Consider the following 24,762-nt stretch of genomic DNA (forward strand, 5'->3'; position numbering starts at 1 on the left):
GTGTTAATGTAAACCTACTTGTGACAGTAAAGATTATTATTATTAGATACAAAATTGGCTGTGTAATAGGAAATAGCGTGTAATGGCTGGGTTTGTAGTTCCCCAGGGTTGGTATTGGGGCCCTTGCTCTTCCTAATACATATTCATGATCTAGATCTTGGTGTGCAGGGGACGATTTCATTTTGTGGATTATACAAAACTTGGAAACATTGTAAACTGAAAAGGACAGTGTAGAACTTCAAAAGGAAATGGACAGGTTGGTGGAGTGGGTAGTTAGGTGGCAGTGCGGAGATGTACGAGATGATTCATTATGAGAGACCATAAAATAAGGAGTAAAATTCTAAAGGATGTGCAGGAGCAGAGGGACCTGGGTGTATATGTGAATAGAAGACTGAAGATGGCACAACAGATGGAGAGAGCACTTCAAGCATGTAGTGCTCTGGGCTTCACTAATGGGGGAATTGGGCACATGAGCAAGGAGCTTGGGCTGAACTTGTTAGGACACCAGTCAGATCTCAATTGGAATATTATATACAGTTCTGGGCACCACAATACTGGAAGGATGTGAATGCATTGCAGAGGGGATGAGAAACTTCTATTCTGAGGATAGAAAGGACAAGTTGGGACTGTTGATGAGAAGAAAGCTAAGAGGAGATTTGATAGTTTAAAATCATGAGGGGGTTGGACAGAATAGGTTCATAAAAGGATCAAGAATGTGAGGGCACAGATTTAACATGATCTGTAAAAGAAGCACATTGGATGGGAGGCAGGTTCAATCAAGGCATTCAAGAGGGCATTAGATGGTTGCTAACATTGTGCAGGCGTAAGGGGTAAAGGAATGGGGGGGTGGCACTAAGTCATGATGCTCGTTTGGAGAGCGGGTGCAGACACAATGGGCTAAATGACCTTCTGCACTGTAACAATTCTGTGATTCTTCCTTTGTGCCCTGATGTTAAAGGCTTGTACCTGATTATTTTCAGTAGGATTTGACCTGGCCCTCCTGTCCCCATAGCAACCATATCACATGAACTCTGCCTGGCAACAGGCCCATGTCAATCCATCCCAGGGCTTTGTTTTACCCAAATTAAGAGGCTGTTTAATACATAACCATCTTATAAAGTCTGGCAGTCATAACTGGTTTCGCAATCGTATAATAGAATCACTACAATGCCGAAGGAGGCCAATTGGCCCATTGAGCCTGCACCAACCCTCCAAAAGAACGCCCACTCCTCCATCCTATCCCTGTAACCCCACCTCACTGACACATCTCTGGACTCTGGAAGGAAATTGGAGCACCCGGAGAAAACCTACGCTGACATTGGGAGAATGTGCAAACTCCACACAGTCATCCATGGTTGGAATCAAGCCCAGGTCCCTGGTGCTGTGAGGCAGCAGTGCTAACCACTGTGCCACCCCAGTGTTCCACTCTTAACCTGCAGTATAGGGGAGCCCAGAATGGATGGTGTCCGGAAGTCCCAAGACTTTTTTTTCCTCTCTTTCCTCCCCTCTGACCCCAATTACTTTGGCTGAAGTAATTTATTTTTTCCCTAATTCTAGCAAATTTTCATCTTCCATCGTTAGAGTACAGCAGTAAAAGTAAATCTTTTGTTTTTATTTATTCCCGAACAGAAGGCCGATTTAAAGTTAACTTGCATAGTACCCAGGTTCAACCTAAAAGGATTTGACTTTGAGAATTTCTTCATCTAAATGACTAGTTAAATTCATTGAACCATTTGACAGCCTTGATGCGGTTTTCTAGACTGAACCATCTGATAGCCATTGAAGTGGTTTTCTAGTTTCTTTTTAAACTTGCATGGGAAGTGAGTATTGCTGACAAGCTCAGCATTTGTTGTTCCTCCCTTGTATGTCATCTGCCTAGAAACATAGAAAATAGGAGCAGGAGGAGGCCATTCGGTTCTTCAAGCCTACTCCGCCATTCATTGTGATGAAGGCTGATCATTGCCAATTCAATAACCTGCTCTAACCTCTTTCTCCCCCGCCCCCCAATAACCCTTGGTCCCTTTAGCCCCATATGCTATATCAACCTCCTTCTTTAAAACATATAATGTTTTTGCCTCAACTGCTTTCTGGGGTAGCAAGTTCCACAGGCTCACCACTCTCTCTCTGGGTGAAGAAATATCTCCTCACCTCAGTCCTAAATGGGTTACTTCAAATCCTTAGACTGTAACCCCTGGTTCTGGATTCCCCCTCTACCCTGTATAGTCCTGTTAGAATTTAATGGGTTTCTGAGATTTCCCCCCTCATTCTTTTCAACCCTCACAAATATATTTTGACTCAATCTTGCCTCATAGTCAGTCCTGCCATTCCAGGAATTAGTCTGGTAAACCTTTGCTGCACTTTCGCTATAGCAAGAACACCCTTCCTCAGATATCAATCCTATTCCTCCTGTAGATTTTGTTCGGATACCAGGCAAGAACCCCAAACTATTTTTCAATTTTTAAAACTGAGGGGAAAGGAAACTTCACCCCAGGAGTGAAGGCTCTGACTAATAGGTATCTTTTAAAACAAACTTTAAACACTGAATTAACCACATTAACATCAAAGAAATAGCTTTGCAGTTCAACAATTCTTGAATAAAAGGAAAAGCTTGGTCTTACTATCTACACCTACTACTAATTCCAATTAAGCAACCCAGTACAGTTCAAAAGTTTAAAAAACAGGTTACTTGTTTAGCTGTGTGTAGACACTAGACCCATTCAAGAGCAGATCCAGTACAATTCTGCTCAACCTAACAGCATTAGCAAAACTACAGGCAGACCTGGCTCCTCCCATTAATTGCCTCTATCCCATGACCTGCTTAGCTAGGACTAAATACAACACCTAGGACTAAATACAACACCTCATAAATTATCTATTCTCCAGGAAATCGCCAGCAATCAAAACACTATTCCATTAGTCCTTTGTCTGTAACCAAGTGGATAAAAATCAATAATTACCTCCCCTTTTAAGTCTTAATTACAGCTTTAGCAGAGGAGAGTGTTTCAGATTTTTGACATGGTGAAAGAATGACAATGCATGTCAGGATGGCGTGTGATCTGGTGTTGGGATAGGAGGGTTAAATTCCTCCCAGAATCTCTGAAGTACACACAAACAACATCCGCAGCAGAATTAAGATTAGGTGATTTTGGACACTGAAACATGCTTTGTTACATTTGAAGTGAATGTCTTTTTCCTGGTTTTCTTCTTCTTCTTAGTGTGACCCTTATGTGAAAATCAGCTTGGGTAAAAAATCAATAGAAGACAGAGACCACTACATTCCTAACACCCTGAACCCAGTGTTTGGCAGGTATGTTGACATATGTTCAAGTGACCGGTCTCCTTAAACGTGAGGTTGTATTGGGTTAGAGAGCTTTGTTTTGATCTGACACTAAAATGTTTCTAAGAGCACGAGAAACTTCATGATTAACTTGAATATTTCCAAGACGAAGGAATTCTTTTGCATTTCCTGCTCTTTCCTCTCCATCATTGATCGTTTAATTTTAAACAAAGCAATTTTCCTCTTATCCACCAATTTACTCCCCCTCGCCATATCTCCCTAAGACCTCCCACCTGGAACATGTGTCTGGGTTTGGGCCACTCTGCCAGTCTCATCAGAAAATTACAAGAGCATTCAACTGCTGGAAGTTGGCAACTGCATTGGAATTTGTTCTTGCCTTGTGTTTTGGAATAAATATATTCTTGGACCGTCCAGTGCTAAATAATTATCTAAAGTAGATGGTACAAAATAAAATAGAGCGAAATTAACCTTGCAATGATGTATGAAGAAATGTGAGAAATCTGGAAGTGGCTGTGTACACGATTCTCATTACTATAATATGGGGCTGTACGGTGGCACAGTGGTTGGTACTGCTGCCTCACAGCGCAAGGGACCCGGGTTCCATTATGGCCTTGGGTGACTGTGGAGTTTGCACTTTCTCACGATGAGTGTGGGTTTCCTCCAGGTGCTCTGGTTTCCTCACACAGTCCAAAGATGTGCAGGTTAGGTGGATTGGCCGTGATAAATTGTCCCTTAGTGTCCAGCGGTGCACAGGTTAGGTTGCGGGGGAGTGGGCATACGTAGGGTGCTCTTTCAGAGGGTCACTGCAGACTTGATGGGCCGAATAGCCTCCTTCTGCACTGTAGGAATTCTATGGTTCCATAACATTGAGTATAGTGTGCAGGAAGAGTTGGGAATATTAATTGTGGTAAAATTGCGGGCAAACCAGGAATACTTAAAATACACAGCAACTGGAGTCACTAGGGAGACTGGCACATCACATTGCACAAATGGATATAATCCAAATATACTGATGGGGTTTCCCGTAATGAGTGAGGCAGATTCTTGCATTCTGATTGTTTTTAATCCAAGATTACTAGTGGAGAGGTGAGAGCTGAATCCTGTAGTAGTTGAGGAACTGGCTGAAAAGGAAGGAACAACAGGTATTTGATTGAAGTTGGGGTGATGGTCTGAATGGGATTATCCCAGGAATAGGTGCAGGAATCCCTGCATCAACCACTCTGCATCAAAGTCAAAATTGCAGAAAGTGTCGAACCAGGCTGGACGTCAAGTCAAGAAGTGACCATGTGCCTTTAAAAACAACTCCAATAAATGAGCAAAATGATGGGGAACAAAATTTGGTAACAATCAATTTTTGTGTCTCTGGTCAAATCCATTGTTCACCTTGGGAGAGGAATGACTACTATTGGTATCTATACAGGCAAAACAAGTTTTGATGGTTCTCTTTTTGTTACAAGTCCAGCCTGAGGAGATGGACCATTTACTGCTCTCTTGTTTCACTGATTGTAATAGATCCACATAATGGTAGGCGTGAGACTATGGTCTTTTTTTAATTTAAAGTACCCAATTCATTTTTTTCCAATAAAGGGGCAATTTAGCGTGGCCAATCCACCTAGCCTGCACATCTTTTGGGTTGTGGGGGCGAAACACACACAGACACGGGGAGAATGTGCACACGAATAGTGACCCAGAGCCGGGATCGAACCAGGGACCTCTGTGCCCGTGAGGCAGCAGGGGTAACCCACTGCGCCACCGTGCTGCCCTGGGTGTGAGACTATGTTGAGCTTTGTCCTGGAATTGCTGTTGAAAGATTTCCAGAATTGTAGCCAACTTTCAATCATGTGACTGGTAGCAGCCATATTTTTGGTAGAGCAAAATCCATTTTTAAATGGACAGGTAATGTTTGAGATCTCCTTTTATGTCTTATGGACATGGCAGTAAGTTATTGTATAGCACATTTGGCTTAATATACATTGGCATAGAAATGGTTCAAAGCAAAAAACTGAATTTGCGCTTGTTTTACAACCTCAATGAATTCCCTTTTTCTAATGCAGTGAAACGCAACACAGCCATATAATACACATGTATCCCATAGCTATTTGTGGGACAATAACCTGATATTGGTTGGCCAGGACAACAAGGGATCTCTCCTCTGGATAATGTCACGGGATCTTTTACGCCCACCTGAAGAGGGTAAACTGTGCGCCCCAATTCAACATATCATCTGAAGGCAGCCTGCCTGACAGCGCAACAGTCTCCGCCTTAATTATTGGCAGTTGGGTTTGAACCCATGGTTGGCTGACTCAGTGGCACAGTGGTTAGCACTAATGCGTCACAGCATCAGAGACCTGGGTTCAATTCTGGCCTTGGGTGACTGTCTATGCAGAGTTTGCACTTTCTCCCCACACCTGAGTTTCCTCCGGGTGCTCTGGTTCCCTCCAACAGTACAAAGATGTGCAAATTAGGTGGATTGGCTATGCTGGATTGCACTTTAGTGTCCAGGGATGTGCAGATTAGGTTACTGGGTGGACGCAGGAATGAACCTCGTTTGGGTGCTCTTTCGGAGGGTCGATGCAGACTCCGTAGGACGAATGGCCTCCTTCTCCACTATTGGGATTCTATGAATCGTAGCACTCTTGTTCCAAGGTAATACCTTGATTGTTAAAGCGAGGTTGAAAGATCTGGTCGACTCTAATTGGAAGCTGAAAGTTTAATGAGAATTATGGAATTGGAGCACAAGTCAGAAGTTGTCCTCTAACCAGGTTACACCATGTGAGCTCACCAAAATACATGAAATTCAGATTCTGGGTGCAGTACTGTGCAAAGATTGGACTTGATCCCAACCTCAGAGGGTTAAACATGAAGAAAGTTTGGAGGAGCTGGGCTTTTGACGCAGCAAGCCTGCACTGACAAAAAAACAAATCTACATTTAATCCCACTTCCAGCACTTGGCCCATAGCCTAGAATGTTATGACATTTCAAGTGCTCATCCAAATACTTTTAAAGATTGAGGTTTCCTGCCTCAACTACCCTCCCAGGCACTATGTTCCCGATTCCCACCACACTTGGCTGAAATTCCTCCTCATCCCAGCCATGCATGGCTTGCCTCTTATTCTGAGACTGTGTTCTCTGGTTCTGGACTCGGCAGCCAGGGGAAGCTTCCTATTTACATCCACCCTGAGAGAATTTTGTAAGTGTCAATGCGATCACCTCTCATTCTTCAAAACACTAGAGAATGCAGGCCCAGTCTCCTCCATCTCCACCTAAGACAATCCTGCTGTCCCAGGGATTAGTCTGGTGAACTTCCATTGCACTCCTCCTCTGGCAAGCATATCCTTTCTTGGATAAGGAGACCAAAACTGCGCTCACTTCTCCAGATGGGGTCTCACCAAGGCTCTCAACTATTGCAGCAAGTTTAGGTATGACAATCAAACAAGGGACATGGGTTCAAACTGGAACCAATTTCCAGATAATGTAGGGGAGCCAAATGATTTGGGGAGGTTATAAGGAAAGAGAATGTAAAAGAAAAAATATGTGGTTGCAGTGGAATTTACTAGATAATCGGGAGGGATTACTTATCAGTTCCCCAGCCAGTGTTACGGTTGATATTTAGTTTTCCTCTCGGACCAGCTGAGATAAGCCAACTCGTCCCAGACCAGCTATCAAAGCTGGCATCTTCCGACTCGACTAGTCACTGGATAAGCAAATGAGCTGTGATATGAAGAAGAATGCTAATATTCTGACTAGAAATTGCAAATCCTTGCTTCAGGGAAAATAAAATGAGCAGCGTTTCTGGAAAATTAACACCTCATTTTCTCCTTTCTTTACTCAGGATGTTTGAACTTAGCTGCAATTTACCAACAGAGAAAGATCTCAAAATTTCACTTTATGATTTTGATTTGTTGACCCGTGATGAAAAGGTGGGAGAGACTATTATTGACCTGGAAAACCGACTTCTCTCGCGCTTTGGATCTTGTTCTGGATTGCCTCAATCGTACTGTCTGTAAGTGCACCAGTACCAAATGTAAATTTGTACAGTTCTCTCCTTTGTTTTTTATATATACAGATGTCCTGTACTCCTCCCGTTCCAGAAATATGGGTCCAAGCAGCCCCCTCTGGGTTTGGGTATGATGTTTTTTGTAGGCTATGGTCATGAGTAGACATTTGTGTGAAATACCAGTTTTTCCTTTATCCATATTACATGTGTATAACCCTTTCAGAAAATGATTGAGAACGAGCAATCTGGAGGAACCTTTCCTTGGTTACACCTAGTTAACTGCAACGACAGGGTGTCATTTTTAACATTTCTTGTTGGACTTGTTCAAAAAAAATAATTAATTGCACAAAAGTGGTTTGAGAGGTTTTAACATGAGCTCTCATCCTTAATTAGATTTGTTCCCTCCCCCTTTTCCTGCATAGTTGATTTGGACGTGACTAACTTAATTGGCTTATTTCAACAGTTCGGGAGTAAACGCATGGCGCGACCAGATGAAGCCATCCCTACTGTTGCAGAATTTAGCCAAGATGAAAGGGCTTTCTCCACCTGTCATTTCTAGCAGCAGCCTCTCCTACAATGGTCAGGAATATGTACTCAGTGAAATTGGTGAGTACTTCATGTCACTCCGTATAGAGAAATAACAGTAAGACACAAACTACATGGGATGGGGCAAGGATTCGGAGATGGATCTAGTTTTTTCAACTCCTCCGGATTTCACATGTAGTATGAGTGGACATTTCTTGCAGATTTGAACATAGTGGGGGGGGTTTCGGTTTTTTAAATTTGGAGTTCCCAATTATTTTTTTTCCCAATTAAGGGGCAATTTAGTGTGGCCAATCCACCTAATGTGCACATCTTTGGGTTGTGGGGGTGAGACACCGGGAGAATGTGCAAACCCCACACAGTGACCCAGGGCTGGGATCGAATCCGGTCCTTAGCGCCATAGACAGCAATGCTAACCACTGTGTCACCTTTGAACATGTGTTTTGAGCAGAAAGTTTTTGGCGCTCAGAGGTCAGAAGTTGGTGCTTGAGGCTGTTCGCCCATGGTGGCACAACAAACCGTACAGCTCCGGACCGTCTGATTTAGGAATCTGATGTCAACATGGAATGAGGAATTAATCTGTGTCCCTGATCTGGGAATAGTTAAAGCCAGCTGGAATTGCTGTTCTTGATGGCTATCCAGTTACCGCAGTAAGGAGGTGCATGGGTACAGATGTCCTGCCAGAACGAGATTATGTTGGGCCCTAATGTTTTCACACATCATCACCCCCCCACCCCCCCCAAACCTTCCCAGTCAGATTAGCTGCAAGCACTTGTCATCTGAGTTTATATAAACTGGGTGATTTATCTCTGGGGCTACCAGTTTATGAGCTACAATGTTAAGGATGCAAGAGAGGAAACTCGGCAGCTGAAAGGGGTTCCCTAACCTCATACATTTAACACCTGGCTCACACTTTATTGAGTTCATTGGATAATAAATATCACAAAGTTCTCAACATGTTGAAGTGATAACGGCAGCTTTGTGCTTTCAAACTATGTTGAATTCTGATAGCTGCTTTCCACAAATGTGTGCCTTGAGAATAAATTGTGACGCTGTGGTGGAGTGGGAATAGCTCCGGTTCTGAGGATTCTAGGAGACGGACAGTGCATGAGAGTTTGGGTTATGTTCGGTGTAGCAGCTTGATAGCAGAGACCGTGTGGCAACGAGCAATTTTGAGCTGAAGGGACAAATGAAATAAAGTTACCGTCAGCTGAGGTCCAGCAGCATATTTGGAATAACTAGCAAATGTAAAATCCAGTAATTCCTCAATTCTTGGGCAATAGTTATTTTAATAGAGGGTGGGATAGGCTGCCTCATTGAATATAAGGATGATCACTAAATATTTTCTGAGGCTTTGGAAGCAAAATAGAAATGGAGTTAAAATGGTGATTAGTTTTGTTTAGTCTTGAAAATTACTGTAGATCTCTCTTGTGGACAAGTGTAGTGTCTAATTTTAGTTAGTTTATACTTTACTTCCATCCATTAATTGGAAGAGCGTCTATACTGCCTGTATGACAGTGGGCAATAGCTGCTGGAAAGCGTGCGCACTGATCATCAGTATCATGCATTATACACCTCACACTGGAGATGATTAATCCGATCTATTGAGAACATTGGTGTTTGTGCCCTGTCCCCATCATAGCCAATCAGAGGTTTCTTTTTTTTTTTCAATTGATTTTAGTGAGAAATTTTCATTGATTGATTGATATTTATTGTCACATGTACCGAAGTGCAGTGAAAAGTGTTTTCATGTGCAAGAAAATAAACCTTCCGCAAGATTCAAGATAATATGCCATAAAATTACTGTTTTTGTGTGTTCATGTGACATTCCGGTGTTGTTTTAAGTGGCAAGTTACATTCATGCTACACAAGTGCCAGGCAATTATCCATCTCCAAAAAGAGAGAATCTAGCCATCTTCTTGACATTCATTACCATCACTGAATGCCCCACTATCAACATCCTGGGGGGGTCAACAACACTTAAGAAGCTCGACACCATCCAGGACAAAGAAGCTCGCTTGGTTACCACCCCAACCACCAATTTGAACTTGAATTCACTTCACCACTGATGGATAGTGGCAGCAGTGTACATCATCTACAAGATGCACTGCAGAAACTCACCAAGGATCCTTTGACAGCTCTTTGCCAGCCCACGATTACTACCAGCAAGATGGGTAGAAGAGACTTGGGAGCACCTCCACCAAGTTCCTCTCCAAGTCACACAGCATTCTGGCTTGGAACAATATTGCTGTTCCTTCACTGTCACTGGGTCAAAACCATGGAACACTTCCTCAGAGCACTGCAGGGGTACCTTACACCATATGGAATGCAACAGTTCAAGAAGGCAGCTCACCACCACCACCTTGAGTGCAATAATTTTGGCCAAGCCAGTAATGCCACATATCCCCTCAAACAATTTTTTAAAAACCATTTATTTAGTTGCTTCTGGCACGACGGGGATTTATATTCCCCTATTTCAAATGTTTAAAGTAACATATTTAAAATGCATTAAAAGGTTGAACAGCATTCTGAGAATACAACAGATTAATGTTCAGGTGTGACCTAAGTCTTGGAGTTGGAGTTGAGACTGCTGCATTGTTTGAGGTGCAAATGAGACATTGAACTGAGGCCCTGTCTAAGCCATTGAGGTGGACCTGTATGATTCCATGGCACTATTTTAAGGAGAGTAGATTTCTCCTGGTGACTCAGTCAATGTATAAGCTGTTTGGGGGTAATTAGTTCAGTAATATCTGGTTATTTAACTTGGTGCTGTCCATATTGGTTGGCATATTTGCCTACATTACAGCAGTGAATATCTTGAAACGTACGTCATTGCTGTGTTTTAGGATGTCCTAAGGTTATGACAGGTGCTGTATAAATGCAAGTTCTTTTTAATAAGTTCATAAAATGTTTTTATTTTCATATTGCACAGATATTTGATTTTGAAGTCAGAATTTTGATGAGCTAGACAATGACCTAGATGGTGCCCCAAAATAGAACATCTGTGCTCTGGGGAAGGAAGGTGGAAAGTGGAGGTTTACCTCCAAAACCCCTCTGAAAATTGTTTTCAGTGCTCCCAACCGATCCCTCTAATTTATAATTCTATCACTGCTGTAAACTGCAATCTCTCTTGCAATTAAGTGTATGTGAAGCTTTGCCTCTGCACTTGATTTGATTCTGTTTCCAGGTTTACTGAGGCCTATTTTCTATGCCAAGTTTTTATTTCAAGTTGCTCAGCTTTAGCTAGTTTTCTAGATTGATATGTGTAATGTAAATTGAAGCGACGATGGTGTGGATCGTTTTACTAGTTGTAGCAAAATCCCCAATGCATTCTTTGAATTTTCAACAAATAGTGACTGAGGAATTTGTTCCTTTTTTATATTGTTGCTCTTTTTAGCTTTAGTCTATTTGCTCTGTTTAGGTCACCTTTGCTCATGAGTCGCCAGGTATCTTTATGATACCGTCACGTGGTTCAAGTTCAGGTTATGATTAATAACACAGCACACCGCTTAGTAAGGATTAAAACAACGGTCATTTATTATATACAACAAGCAATATTAATACCCTAATACTACTGTCTATATAATAAACCTATCACTACTGGCCAATACTTAACTTAGGAAGAGCCGACTTCCGGGTGCGGCGATGACCAGCTGAGTCGCACGTTTCGGCAGCTCCCTGTGAAACGGACTTTTGGGCTCTTGATAGGAGCCCCAACGGCAATTTTGACGGCTAAAAACACTGTGCGGTAAACCAGAAGGGAATCCCCCCTGGATACGGATGGAAAAAGGAGGAGAAAGTGGCCAGATTGCAGTGGATCCTTTAGAACAGCGGCAAGGAAGGCAAGCAAAAACCAAGATGGCGTCGGAAGGTGGCAGTTTAACATGGGGCCCTGAACAACAAGAGTTCTTGAAATGCTGTGTGGAAGAGATCAAAAAGGAAATGAAGAAAGAGCTGTTGGCCCCGATACTACAGGCGATCGAAGGGCTAAAGGAGGAACAAAAGACCCAGGAGCGGGAGCTTCGGGTCGTGAAGGCAAAGGCAGCCGAGAATGAGGACGACATACAGGGCCTGGTGGTGAAGACGGAGACGCAGGAGGCACATCAGAAACGATGTGTGGAAAGGTTGGAGGCACAGGAAAACAACGCAAGGAGGAACAACCTGAGGATTCTTGGTCTTCCTGAAGGTGTGGAGGGAGCGGACGTCGGGGCATATGTGAGCACGATGCTGCACTCGTTAATGGGAGCGGAGGCCCCGGCGGGTCCGTTGGAGGTGGAGGGAGCATACCGAGTGATGGCGCGAGGACCGAGAGCAGGAGAAATTCCCAGAGCCATAGTGGTGAGATTCCTCCGTTTTAAGGATAGAGAAATGGTCCTTAGATGGGCGAAGAAAACTCGGAGCAGTAAATGGGAGAACGCGGTGATCCGCGTTTATCAAGACTGGAGTGCGGAGGTGGCGAGAAGGAGGGCGAGCTTTAATCGGGCCAAGGCGGTGCTTCATAAAAAGAAGATAAAATTTGGAATGCTGCAACCGGCAAGACTGTGGGTCACATATCGAGGGAGGCACCACTACTTTGAGACGGCGGATAAAGCGTGGACTTTTATTGTGGAAGAAAAACTGGAATGAGCGGGTTATTAAAAAGAACGTTCGAACAAAGTGGTGGGGCGAATGTGGGGGGCAAAGAAGGGTTTTATGTACTAATCCTGCGATGTGGTAACTTTTCTCTCTCCCACAGGTGGTGATGGGGGGAGGAGGGGAGGTGGAGGAGATGGGGCGTTGGCCATTGGGGGCGGGGCCAAGGGAGAAGCGCGGGCTTGGTTCCCGCGCTGTGATAATCATGGCGGGAATAGAGAAGCAGGAAGGAGGGGGCGTCGCATGGTGCGAGCCGAGGTCACGGGGGGGAAGCCGAGGTCAGCCAGAGTTTGCTGACTTCTGGGAGCAACATGGGGGGAGTAATTACGCTAGCGGGGGATCTAGCGGGGGGGGTGGGAGGGGGGAATTACTGGGTTGCTGCTGCTGGGGAGAGGGGGGAGCTGGTATGGGAGAGGATGGGCGGGGGGGGCACCGCCTGGGGGAGATACAGCTGCGTGGGAACCGGGTGAGGAGCTGGAAAAAGGTGATGGCTAATCGACAAGGGGGGGGGGGTAGGAAGCCCCCCAACTCGGCTGATCACGTGGAACGTGAGAGGGCTGAACGGGCCGATAAAGAGGGCACGGGTACTCGCACACCTTAAGAAACTTAAGGCAGATGTGGTTATGTTACAGGAAGCGCACCTGAAACTGATAGACCAGGTTAGGCTATGCAAAGGATGGGTGGGGCAGGTGTTCCATTCGGGGCTAGATGCGAAAAACAGGGGGGTGGCTATATTAGTGGGGAAGCGGGTAATGTTCGAGGCAAAGACTATAGTGGCGGATAATGGAGGCAGATACGTGATGGTGAGTGGCAAACTACAGAGGGAGACGGTGGTTTTGGTAAACGTATATGCCCCGAACTGGGATGATGCCAATTTTATGAGGCGGATGCTAGGACGCATTCCGGACTAGAGATGGGAAAGCTGATAATGGGGGGAGATTTTAATACGGTGTTGGAACCAGGGCTGGATAGGTCGAAGTCCAGGACTGGAAGGAGGCCGGCAGCAGCCAAGATACTTAAAGATTTTATGGAGCAGATGGGAGGTGTAGACCCGTGGAGATTTAGCAGACCTAGGAGTAAGGAGTTCTCGTTTTTCTCCTATGTCCATAAAGTCTACTCGCGAATAGACTTTTTTGTGTTGGGTAGGGCATTGATCCCGAAGGTGAGGGGAACGGAATATACGGCTATAGCCATTTCGGATCACGCTCCACACTGGGTGGACTTGGAGATAGGGGAGGAAACAGGAGGGCGCCCACCCTGGAGAATGGACATGGGACTAATGGCAGATGAGGGGGGGTGTCTAAGGGTGAGGGGGTGCATTGAAAAGTACTTGGAACTCTGATAATGGGGAGGTCCAGGTGGGAGTGGTCTGGGAGGCGTTGAAGGCGGTGGTTCGAGGGGAGCTGATATCAATAAGGGCACATAAAGGGAAGCAGGAGAGTAAGGAACGGGAGCGGTTGCTGCAAGAACTTTTGAGGGTGGACAGACAATATGCGGAAGCACCGGAGGAGGGACTGTACAGGGAAAGGCAAAGGCTACATGTAGAATTTGACTTGCTGACTACAGGCACTGCAGAGGCACAATGGAGGCAGGCACACGGTGTACAGTACGAATATGGGGAGAAGGCGAGCAGGTTGCTGGCACACCAATTGAGGAAAAGGGGAGCAGCGAGGGAAATAGGGGGAGTGAGGGATGAGGAATGAGAGATGGAGCGGGGAGCGGAGAGAGTGAATGGAGTGTTCAAGACATTTTATAAAAAATTATATGAAGCTCAACCCCCGGATGGGAGGGAGAGAATGATGGGCTTCTTGGATCGGCTGGAATTTCCCAAGGTGGAAGAGCAGGAAAGGGTGGGACTGGGAGCACAGATCGAGGTAGAAGAAGTGGTGAAAGGAATTAGGAGCATGCAGGCGGGAAGGGCCCCGGGACCGGATGGATTCCCAGTCGAATTCTATAGAAAATATGTGGACTTGCTCGCCCTGGTACTGACGAGGTAATGAGGCAAAGAAAAGGGGACAACTGCCCCCGACTATGTCTGAAGCAACGATATCGCTTCTCTTAAAGAAGGAAAAGGACCCGCTACAATGCGGGTCCTATAGACCTATTTCCCTCCTAAATGTAGATGCCAAGGTCCTGGCCAAGGTAATGGCAATGAGAATAGAGGAATGTGTCCCGGGGGTGGTCCACGAGGACCAAACTGGGTTTGTGAAGGGGAGACAGCTGAACACGAATATACGGAGGTTGTTGGGGGTAATGATGATGGCCCCACCAGAGGGAGAAACGGAGATAGTAGTGGCGATGGATGCCGAGAAAGCATTTGATAGAGTGGAGTGGGATTATTTGTGGGAGGTGTTGAGGAGATTTGGTTTTGGAGAGGGGTATGTTAGATGGGTGCAGCTGTTGTATAGGGCCCCAGTGGCGAGCGTGGTCACGAATGGACGGGGATCTGCATATTTTCGGCTCCATAGAGGGACAAGGCAGGGATGCCCTCTGTCCCCATTATTGTTTGCACTGGCGATTGAGCCCCTGGCGATAGCGTTGAGGGGTTCCAAGAAGTGGAGGGAAGTACTTAGGGGAGGAGAAGAACACCGGGTATCTTTGTATGCGGACGATTTGCTACTATACGTGGCGGACCCGGCGGAGGGGATGCCAGAAATAATGCGGATACTTGGGGAGTTTGGGGATTTTTCAGGGTATAAATTGAACATGGGGAAAAGTGAGTTGTTTGTGGTGCATCCAGGGGAGCAGAGTAGAGAAATAGAGGACCTACCGTTGAGGAAGGTAACAAGGGACTTTCGTTACCTGGGGATCCAGATAGCTAAGAATTGGGGCACATTGCATAGGTTAAATTTAACGCGGTTGGTGGAACAGATGGAGGAGGATTTCAAGAGATGGGATATGGTATCCCTGTCACTGGCAGGGAGGGTGCAGGCGGTTAAGATGGTGGTCCTCCCGAGATTCCTCTTTGTGTTTCAGTGCCTCCCGGTGGTGATCATGAAGGCTTTTTTTAAAAGGATTGAAAAGAGCATCATGGGTTTTGTGTGGGCCGGGAAGACCCCGAGAGTGAGGAAGGGATTCTTACAGCGTAGCAGGGATAGGGGGGGGCTGGCACTACCGAGCCTAAGTGAGTATTATTGGGCCGCTAATATTTCAATGGTGAGTAAGTGGATGGGAGAGGAGGAGGGAGCGGCGTGGAAGAGATTAGAGAGGGCGTCCTGTAGGGGGACTAGCCTACAGGCTATGGTGACAGCCCCAATGCCGTTCTCACCGAGGAACTACACCACAAGCCCGGTGGTGGTGGCTACACTGAAGATTTGGGGACAGTGGAGACGGCATAGGGGAAAGACTGGAGCCTTGGGGGGGGTCCCCGATAAGAAACAATCATAGGTTTGCCCCGGGGGGAATGGATGGGGGATATGGAATGTGGCAAAGAGCAGGAATAACGCAACTGAAAGATCTGTTTGTGGATGGGAAGTTCGCGAGTCTGGGAGCGCTGACCGAGAAATATGGGTTGCCCCAAGGGAATGCATTCAGGTATATGCAACTGAGGGCTTTTGCGAGGCAACAGGTGAGGGAATTCCCGCAGCTCCCGACACAAGAGGTGCAGGACAGAGTGATCTCAAAGACATGGGTGGGGGATGGTAAGGTGTCAGATATATATAGGGAAATGAGGGACGAAGGGGAGACTATGGTAGATGAACTAAAAGGGAAATGGGAAGAAGAGCTGGGGGAGGAGATCGAGGAGGGGCTGTGGGCTGATGCCCTAAGCAGGGTAAACTCGTCGTCCTCGTGTGCCAGGCTAAGCCTGATTCAGTTTAAGGTATTACACAGGGCACATATGACTGGAGCACGGCTCAGTAAATTTTTTGGGGTGGAGGATAGGTGTGCGAGGTGCTCGAGAAGCCCAGCGAATCATACCCATATGTTTTGGTCATTCCCGGCACTACAGGGGTTTTGGATGGGGGTGACAAAGGTGCTTTCAAAAGTAGTAGGAGTCCGGGTCGAACCAAGCTGGGGGTTGGCTATATTTGGGGTTGCAGAAGAGCCGGGAGTGCAGGAGGCGAGAGAGGCCGATGTTTTGGCCTTTGCGTCCCTAGTAGCCCGGCGCAGGATATTGCTAATGTGGAAAGAAGCCAAGCCCCCGGGGGTGGAGACCTGGATAAATGACATGGCGGGGTTTATAAAGCTAGAGCGGATAAAGTTCGTCCTAAGGGGGTCGGCTCAAGGGTTCACCAGGCGGTGGCAACCGTTCGTCGAATACCTCGCAGAAAGATAGACTGAATGGGAAAAACAAGGCAGCAGCAGCAGCCCAGGATCCGGGGGGGGGGGGGACGAGGAACCAGAAGGACTCTCTGGGTTGTTAATATATACTGTATAGTATGTATAGGCCGTTGCTACAGATAATTATATATTGGACTGTTAAATTATATTTTTGGAGAGTGTTACTTGTGACAAGGCAGTTGCCAATTAGGGCTAGTTTTCATTTTTGTTATTTATTATTTATTCATTTTTTGTTTGTAAAATAGGTCATTGTTATTTGTGTTGTTGTAATATTGTGTAAAGGATACACAATGTACTGTGTTGGTTGACCAAAAATTTTCAATAAAATACTTAATAAAAAAAAAACTTAGGAAGAGCCCACCAGGTCAGGGAAAAGAATAGTTTGTCCAATCCAATCTGGCCTGCGGGATTCAAAAGGCTGCTACAGGTCGGTGGCTAGGTGTCTCTACCGGATAGCGATCGCTGGATTCAAACTTACTATACACGGTGGCTGGTCTTGCTAAGGTCTCGAGCAGGCGAAGATGAGAGAGAGAGAGAGATCTGAACTTGGACCTTCACTTTTATAGGGCCCAGGGGCTTCCCGCCTCCCGGGGCGGCCCTTGACCCTGAGTCCCAAGTGATTGGATTCTGTCCCCAATCTCTGGGGTTGATGAGTCCAATGGTGAGGCGATTCCTCGATCGGGGGGGTGGTCGCTCACCTGTCTTTGTTTCGGCCACTGCAGGCGCCGACATGTCTGGCCCGGTATTCAATTGCTAATATGTTGCAATTGTTCCCGGGGATAGCCGATTTAACTGTTGATGTCTGAGTAGATTAGGAGTAAACAGTCCTGAATGCAACTGCGGATACCTGGGTTGATGGGCTGTTGATAGCCCTGAGTATCGATCTGGGCTACGTTCCCAGAGCTGAAGCTGCAAACCTGTCTGCAGCTGTCTGCTTGTGTCTTCTTGGCTGCTTTTCCCAGCAGTCTTTCGGGCTAGCCGTTTTAAACTGGGTTTTGGCCCGATTAATCGGAACGCAGCCATTTTACATGGCTACAATATTCACAGCTGGTTACTTTGGGCAGGATAGGGTTTCTCACTCTGGCTGTAATTTTTGGAGGTATGATCATCCAGTCTCCAACCACACTTCCATCATTGCCCACTTGATAGGACGCAAACCGGAATCGAACTTGCTTTTGTTCATTTTGTGGAATGTGGTTTCAAAAAAATAAAGTTCAAGAGATGGGGGTCCTGAATGTCTTTTTTAAACATGAAATTGAAGTTTTCCACCATCCTTGTGGCACATGGCCTTCCCATGCCTAATGCAGACTCTTCAGACTCTCCAGACTCTCCATTAAGTAGAAGCACCATACTGTGGATATTGGAAATCTGGGGCAAGAAGAGAAAATGGTGGATAAACTCACCAGGCCTCGCAGCATCTGGATTACTTGAATGGATGATTTTTGATTATTAGTCAAACATATGTTTTCATCTCTTTTTTTTTATCACAACTGATTGCTACAATGTTCACAAGTGAAACAACACCTTTTTATATTAGTTTTCATTTTGCTTCTCCCAGGGTTGTTGGAAACAGGGGGATTAACATACAATTCCAATCCTTGAGATTGGCAATACTACACACTGGTTAGCATTTGTTTTGGCGGTGGGGAAGAAGGTGTTGTATCAGTGTTTATGTTTTACATCGAGCATACAGTGCAGAAGGAGGCCATTCGGCCCATCGAGTCTGCACTGCCCCACTTAAGCCCTCACTTCCACCCTATCCCCTAACCCAATAACCCCTCCTAACCTTTTTGGACACTAAGGGCAAATTGCGTGGCCAATCCACCTAACCTGCACGTCTTTGGACTGCGGGAGGAAAGCCAAGCACCCGGAGGAAACCCACGCAGCCATGGGGAGAATGTGCAGACTCCGTACGGACAGGGAATCGAACCTGGGACCCTGATGCTGTGAAGCCACAGTGCTAACCACTATGCCCCCGTGCTGCTCTCCGCCTGAAATGCACAGGGTCACGACCCGTAGAGAAAACAGTGAAATCTAATTACTGAATCTTTTTGTTTATAAAGCAGCTGGGCTCTGTTTCTGGGAAAACTTCTTGCAAATTGTGCATCAGCCAAGCTGATCTGCAAGTGCCTGCTTTGAAGGGGGACCATATCTTGTCAGTAACTTGATTGCACTCAGGACAGGGATCATTATCACAGGTGGCAAATTCTACCAGCTGTGCCAATGATATCCAGGCCTTTTCATTTTACCGTTAGTTGTGTTTTCTAAGTAGGCTGATACTAGTGTATAATGGAATAGGATTCAGTGCTACAGCAATAAAAACATGTCAGTGAACTATAATTTACTGCACTTATGAACTTTTGCTCGCTAGGTGACCTGATGTTATCTGCTGACTTTGCACTCTTGAAAGCCCCTTCTGGTTGCAATTAGGCCATTGGAGGCATATCAATTCAATGTAGCACAAATGGCTTGTTTGGCAGAAATGGCAGGAGCCTTGCTGGCTTAGGTTTCCAGGACCTGCAGTACACTGACAAAGACTGAAAATGATCTGGACTCTGTGGGGGTCATCATACTGGCTTTGTTTTTCGTATCAATGCAGCAGATGAAACGCTAATATAAGTGAATGCAGAAAGTTGAGCCAACTACCAAACCGCTAGGTTTCGTTGAAACATAATTTGGATTATAATACCGATTGGAAACATCTTCAAATGGACCATTATCTGTATACATGGGCCCCAAGTTTCACACTGTTTACAATCTTTTTTTTGTTATTCTTGTGCCTTTAAGAATAAATTACTTTATAGCTTAATATACATCCTGATGTTGTCAAATCCTGACATCTTCCAGCATCAGGTATGTGTGTCATTTTAAATTATGTTGCAGCATATTCACCAACTATATTGATTGTTATGTAAATCCTTTTAAAAATAAATTTAGAGTACCCAATTAATTTTTTCCAATTAAGGGGGCAATTTAGAGTGGCCAATCCACCTACCCTGTACATCTTTAGGTTGTGGGGGCGAAACCCGCGCAAACACGGGGAGAATGTGCAAACTCCACACGGACAGTGACCCAGAGCCGCGATCGAACCTGGGACCTCGGCGCCGTGAGGCAGCAGGGCTAACCCACTGCGCCACTGTGCTGCCCTGTTACGTAAATCTTGACCCTATTTGAATTCAGTCCTGCTCTGCAGCATCAGCAAGTACATGGACTGTTACAAACAAGCACTAAGTAATGTCAGTTGCCTGTAGAAATCTTGGTCAGAATTGAATATTTATTGCTGAATCTGCTCATGTAGCTGGTTATTCAACTCAACTACAAGATTGTACCTGCATTGCATTGAAAGAGCTCTTCAGAAACTGTAATGTCTTAAATAATTCCCTAATCTAGGAAAATTTCAGTTTCTTTTTAAATTGGAAGTACTTTCTATTTTTACTCAAATTAAAATATAATTTATTTTGCCTTGAATCTTACTTTTCTTTTGCCCAGTTTCTGACTAATCCCAAGGATATGGCTAGATGCTTTTGAATGCAAGCAACTGACATGTCGCTATCTTGAAGAGAGATCTTGTCCTATTTCAAGAAGTATTCATCTCTGGTTTAAATCGTTCATTTAAATTTGGGATCTGAACAAGCACTCAAAATTCAATATCTTGTGAATTAGAATCACCTAATAGGCCACCCAGAATCAAATGTGCTTTTCTGTTTCTCAAGTCAGTGTAGCACCAAGTTAATAATAATAATCTTTATTGTCACAAGTAAACTTACATTAACACTGCAATGAAGTTACTGTGAAAAAGCCCCTTGTCGCCACATTCTGGCACCTCTTCGGGTACACTGAAGGAGAATTCAGAATGTCCAATTCCACCAAGTCTGGTCCTTGTACATAATTTTACCACATTCCACAAAATGAGCCTGTTAAATATGATACTTTGCCAGTGGGGGCAAAAGGTTTGCAGTCTGTTTTTGTGGTTTTTAACCCAAACAAACTTGACTCCAATGTCTTATTTGAATTGTTCGCTGTTCAAATGCAGCCAACTACATATCTTACAATTAAGAGTTACATTTTTAATCCATTCCACCAAGGTTACTGTGTGCCAGTATTGCAAAGGTCAACTTTAAAAGCAATTCAGTGTAAAGTGCCCAACACTGGTTATCATCTTGACTACTCCTTTTTCCCTCCACCACACACACAGGCTACCACTAAATAGTTCGAAATAGTCAGATAACTGGAGATCCACAATAGATTACATTTCAATGGGCGACAGAAACACCAATAAGGGCCAACAATACATTGGAACTGTTCCAGATATATTTATAGCGCAATTGCCATTGGCAATGCAATCGCATTTTATTAGCATTTAAATTCAGCTGGTGCAGAATTTCACACCACCATTGAGGATTGCCACTGACGATCTACAATCTCGTTCCTTATGCATTTGAAATCTTTTTGCATGTAGTTAAACGAAGAAGCTTTTCTGAAGGACATCGTGCTCATTCTTGATTGATTCATTGCATGGTCGCCACATGACCTGGTCAATCAGCTTACCTATGTCGAGGAAATCGGCTCACATCCGAGTCTGAACTGGGAACAGCAATTTAGCAACAGGTGCATCGGTGTTTTCAAAATGACACCCAAATGCCTGATAGCAAACCCTGACAGGGCAAATGAACTTGGTTCACTTTAGGTGGTGTTTATGATCAGGATCCTCCTTGGCTGAGTGCGCGTATAAGGTCATTTATACTATGATTTCCTCTGGAAATCTCTGTGGCATTTTTAAAAAGCATTTAAGTTGCCTTTATGCTTTTTGCAGGGAACCCTGCTGTGTGGGGATCTCATCTGAGAAAACCTCTGTTAAAATTGTCACGGTAGAGTGGCACGGTAGCGCAGTGGTTAGACCTGCTGCCTATGGCGCTGAGGACCCTGGTTCGATCCCGGCCCCGGGTCACTGTCTCTGTGGAGTTTGCACCTTCTCCCTGTATCTGTGTGGGCCTCACCCCAACAATGCGAAAGATGTGCAGGGTAGGTGATTGGCCATGCTAAATTGCTCCTTAATTGGAATGAATAGTTGGGTACTCTAAATTTATATTTTTTAAAAATTGTCACACTGTCAGGTGGAGCAGTGGTTAGCACTGCTGCCTCACAGCGCTCCTGTCCCAGGTTCGATCCTGGCCCGGGGTCACTGTCCGTGTGGAATTTGCACATTCACCCCATGTCTGCAACGGTCTCACTCCCACAACCCATAAAAGATGTTCAGGGTAGGTGAATTGGCCATATCTTTTTATTAAAACAGTAAAAAATATATACAAGGCCAAACGGTACAAACACTAATTTTGTGTTGGAAAAACAAGGTACCCTCCCTTCAGTACCAACATACAGGAAAGGAGGGGGTAGGATACTCTGATTATCAAAACTGTTCACAACGCAGTTGTAAAAGAAACAAATGGTACAAGCACTAAACTTTGCCCTGGAGAGACCAGATACCCTCGCATCTGTACCAACAGAAGAGAAAGCATGGTAGCCAACCCAACAGAAGGGCAGCATGGTAGCATAGTGGTTAGCACAATTGCTTCACATCTCCAGGGTCCCATGTTCAGTTCCCGGCTTGGGCACTGTGTGGGCGGAGTCTGCACGTTCTTCCCGTGTGTGCGTGGGTTTCCGCCGGGTGCTCCGTTTCCTCCCACAGTCCAAAGATGTGCAGGTTCGGTGGATTGCCCATGCTAAATTGCCCTTGGTGTCCAAAATTGCCCTTAGTGTTGTGTGGGGTTACTGGGTTATGGGGTTAGGGTGGAGGTGTGGGCTTGGGTGGGGTGCTCTTTCCAAGAGCCGGTGCAGACTCGATGGGCTGAATGGCCTCCTTCTGCACTGTAAATTGTATGTAAATTCTATTCTATGAAAGGAAGGGGGTGTGCTGTGGAGAGAGGGGAAAGGAGGGTGGTGGGGAGGGCCCAATAGGACACTGCCTGAACTATCTATGGAGGCAAAAAAAAACAAAATTATGATGTGCCAGATTACGGGAGTCTCCCAAGGGGGGTGAGGGGTGACGGTTTCAGGCACGAGTGAGCCTTCACCCCACCCCAGAGAGCCTCATGTGCACCCTCCATGCCCGACACTGGGCGGCTGACTGCCTTTGGACTGCCTTTGGTACACCTCGTGTACTCTAAATTTAAAAAACAAAATTGTCACTGTGCATACAAAAGTTATTCAAAAGCAGGGTTCCCAAATATCTATTGGGGCAGAGATCAATTCAGCTGAGATCTCGTGGTAGATTCTTTGGAGTGATTGGAATTTTTCATGCTACTTTGCATCTGTACATCTTTGAACTTTTGAGCAAATATGTATTTTGTTTTGGGTTTTAATGGTTGTTTCAAGTTCACCACATTAATTGATGGTGGAATAAAAATTGTACTCATTTAATCCTCTTAGTGGTCCATCCAGTTCCGATGCATAGGTCCAGAGGGATACCTGGCTTTGCTTTTCAAAGTGCAACTTTAGTTTTCCACCTGAGGATAATCCCAAGAACACTTGGAGATACTCCTATTCAAAGTGGCGTCATTCAAAGGTCAGAGGTTTCATCCTTAGGTCAGCAGTAGCACTTCTCTCCTTTTGGGTCAGAAGGTCATGGGTCACACTCTAGACACACGAGCGCACAACCTCGGCTGACACTGTTTTTACTGTCAAAGATTCCGGCCTTCGGGTACAATGTTAAAACAAGTCTCCATGTGCTCTTTCAAGTCCTTAGTCCGGTGGATGGAGAGGTCTGACTTGTGTACCTTTCTGAGGTCTGACTTGTGTACCTTTCTGAGGTCTGACTTGTGTACCTTTCTGAGGTCTGACTTGTGTACCTTTCTGAGGTCTTACTTGTGTACCTTTCTGAGGTCTGACTTGTGTACCTTTGAGGTCTGACTTGCGTACCTTTCTGAGGTCTGACTTGCGTACCTTTCTGAGGTCTGACTTGCGTACCTTTCTGAGGTCTGACTTGCGTACCTTTCTGAGGTCTGACTTGCGTACCTTTCTGAGGTCTGACTTGCGTACCTTTCTGAGGTCTGACTTGCGTACCTTTCTGAGGTCTGACTTGCGTACCTTTCTGAGGTCTGACTTGCGTACCTTTCTGAGGTCTGACTTGCGTACCTTTCTGAGGTCTGACTTGCGTACCTTTCTGAGGTCTGACTTGCGTACCTTTCTGAGGTCTGACTTGCGTACCTTTCTGAGGTCTGACTTGCGTACCTTTCTGAGGTCTGACTTGCGTACCTTTCTGAGGTCTGACTTGCGTACCTTTCTGAGGTCTGACTTGCGTACCTTTCTGAGGTCTGACTTGCGTACCTTTTCTGAGGTCTGACTTGCGTACCTTTCTGAGGTCTGACTTGCGTACCTTTCTGAGGTCTGACTTGCGTACCTTTCTGAGGTCTGACTTGCGTACCTTTCTGAGGTCTGACTTGCGTACCTTTCTGAGGTCTGACTTGCGTACCTTTCTGAGGTCTGACTTGCGTACCTTTCTGAGGTCTGACTTGCGTACCTTTCTGAGGTCTGACTTGCGTACCTTTCTGAGGTCTGACTTGCGTACCTTTCTGAGGTCTGACTTGCGTACCTTTCTGAGGTCTGACTTGCGTACCTTTCTGAGGTCTGACTTGCGTACCTTTCTGAGGTCTGACTTGCGTACCTTTCTGAGGTCTGACTTGCGTACCTTTCTGAGGTCTGACTTGCGTACCTTTCTGAGGTCTGACTTGCGTACCTTTCTGAGGTCTGACTTGCGTACCTTTCTGAGGTCTGACTTGCGTACCTTTCTGAGGTCTGACTTGCGTACCTTTCTGAGGTCTGACTTGCGTACCTTTCTGAGGTCTGACTTGCGTACCTTTCTGAGGTCTGACTTGCGTACCTTTCTGAGGTCTGACTTGCGTACCTTTCTGAGGTCTGACTTGCGTACCTTTCTGAGGTCTGACTTGCGTACCTTTCTGAGGTCTGACTTGCGTACCTTTCTGAGGTCTGACTTGCGTACCTTTCTGAGGTCTGA

At 45.5% G+C, this 24,762-nt stretch overlaps 1 protein-coding gene across 1 annotated transcript in view; it reads left to right on the plus strand.

The window, feature by feature from the left end:
- The window catches only part of LOC140392299 (myoferlin-like), a 309,204-nt gene that overhangs the window by 186,232 nt on the left and 98,210 nt on the right, over window positions 1-24,762 (plus strand). Inside the window, exons 40-42 of the mRNA XM_072477615.1 lie at window positions 3,216-3,307; window positions 7,131-7,301; window positions 7,759-7,901. Coding sequence (XP_072333716.1) covers window positions 3,216-3,307; window positions 7,131-7,301; window positions 7,759-7,901 — 406 coding nt within the window. The remainder of the gene's footprint in view (window positions 1-3,215; window positions 3,308-7,130; window positions 7,302-7,758; window positions 7,902-24,762) is intronic.

This window comes from Scyliorhinus torazame, chromosome 16, assembly GCF_047496885.1.
Source record: "Scyliorhinus torazame isolate Kashiwa2021f chromosome 16, sScyTor2.1, whole genome shotgun sequence".
Classification (NCBI taxonomy): domain Eukaryota; kingdom Metazoa; phylum Chordata; class Chondrichthyes; order Carcharhiniformes; family Scyliorhinidae; genus Scyliorhinus; species Scyliorhinus torazame.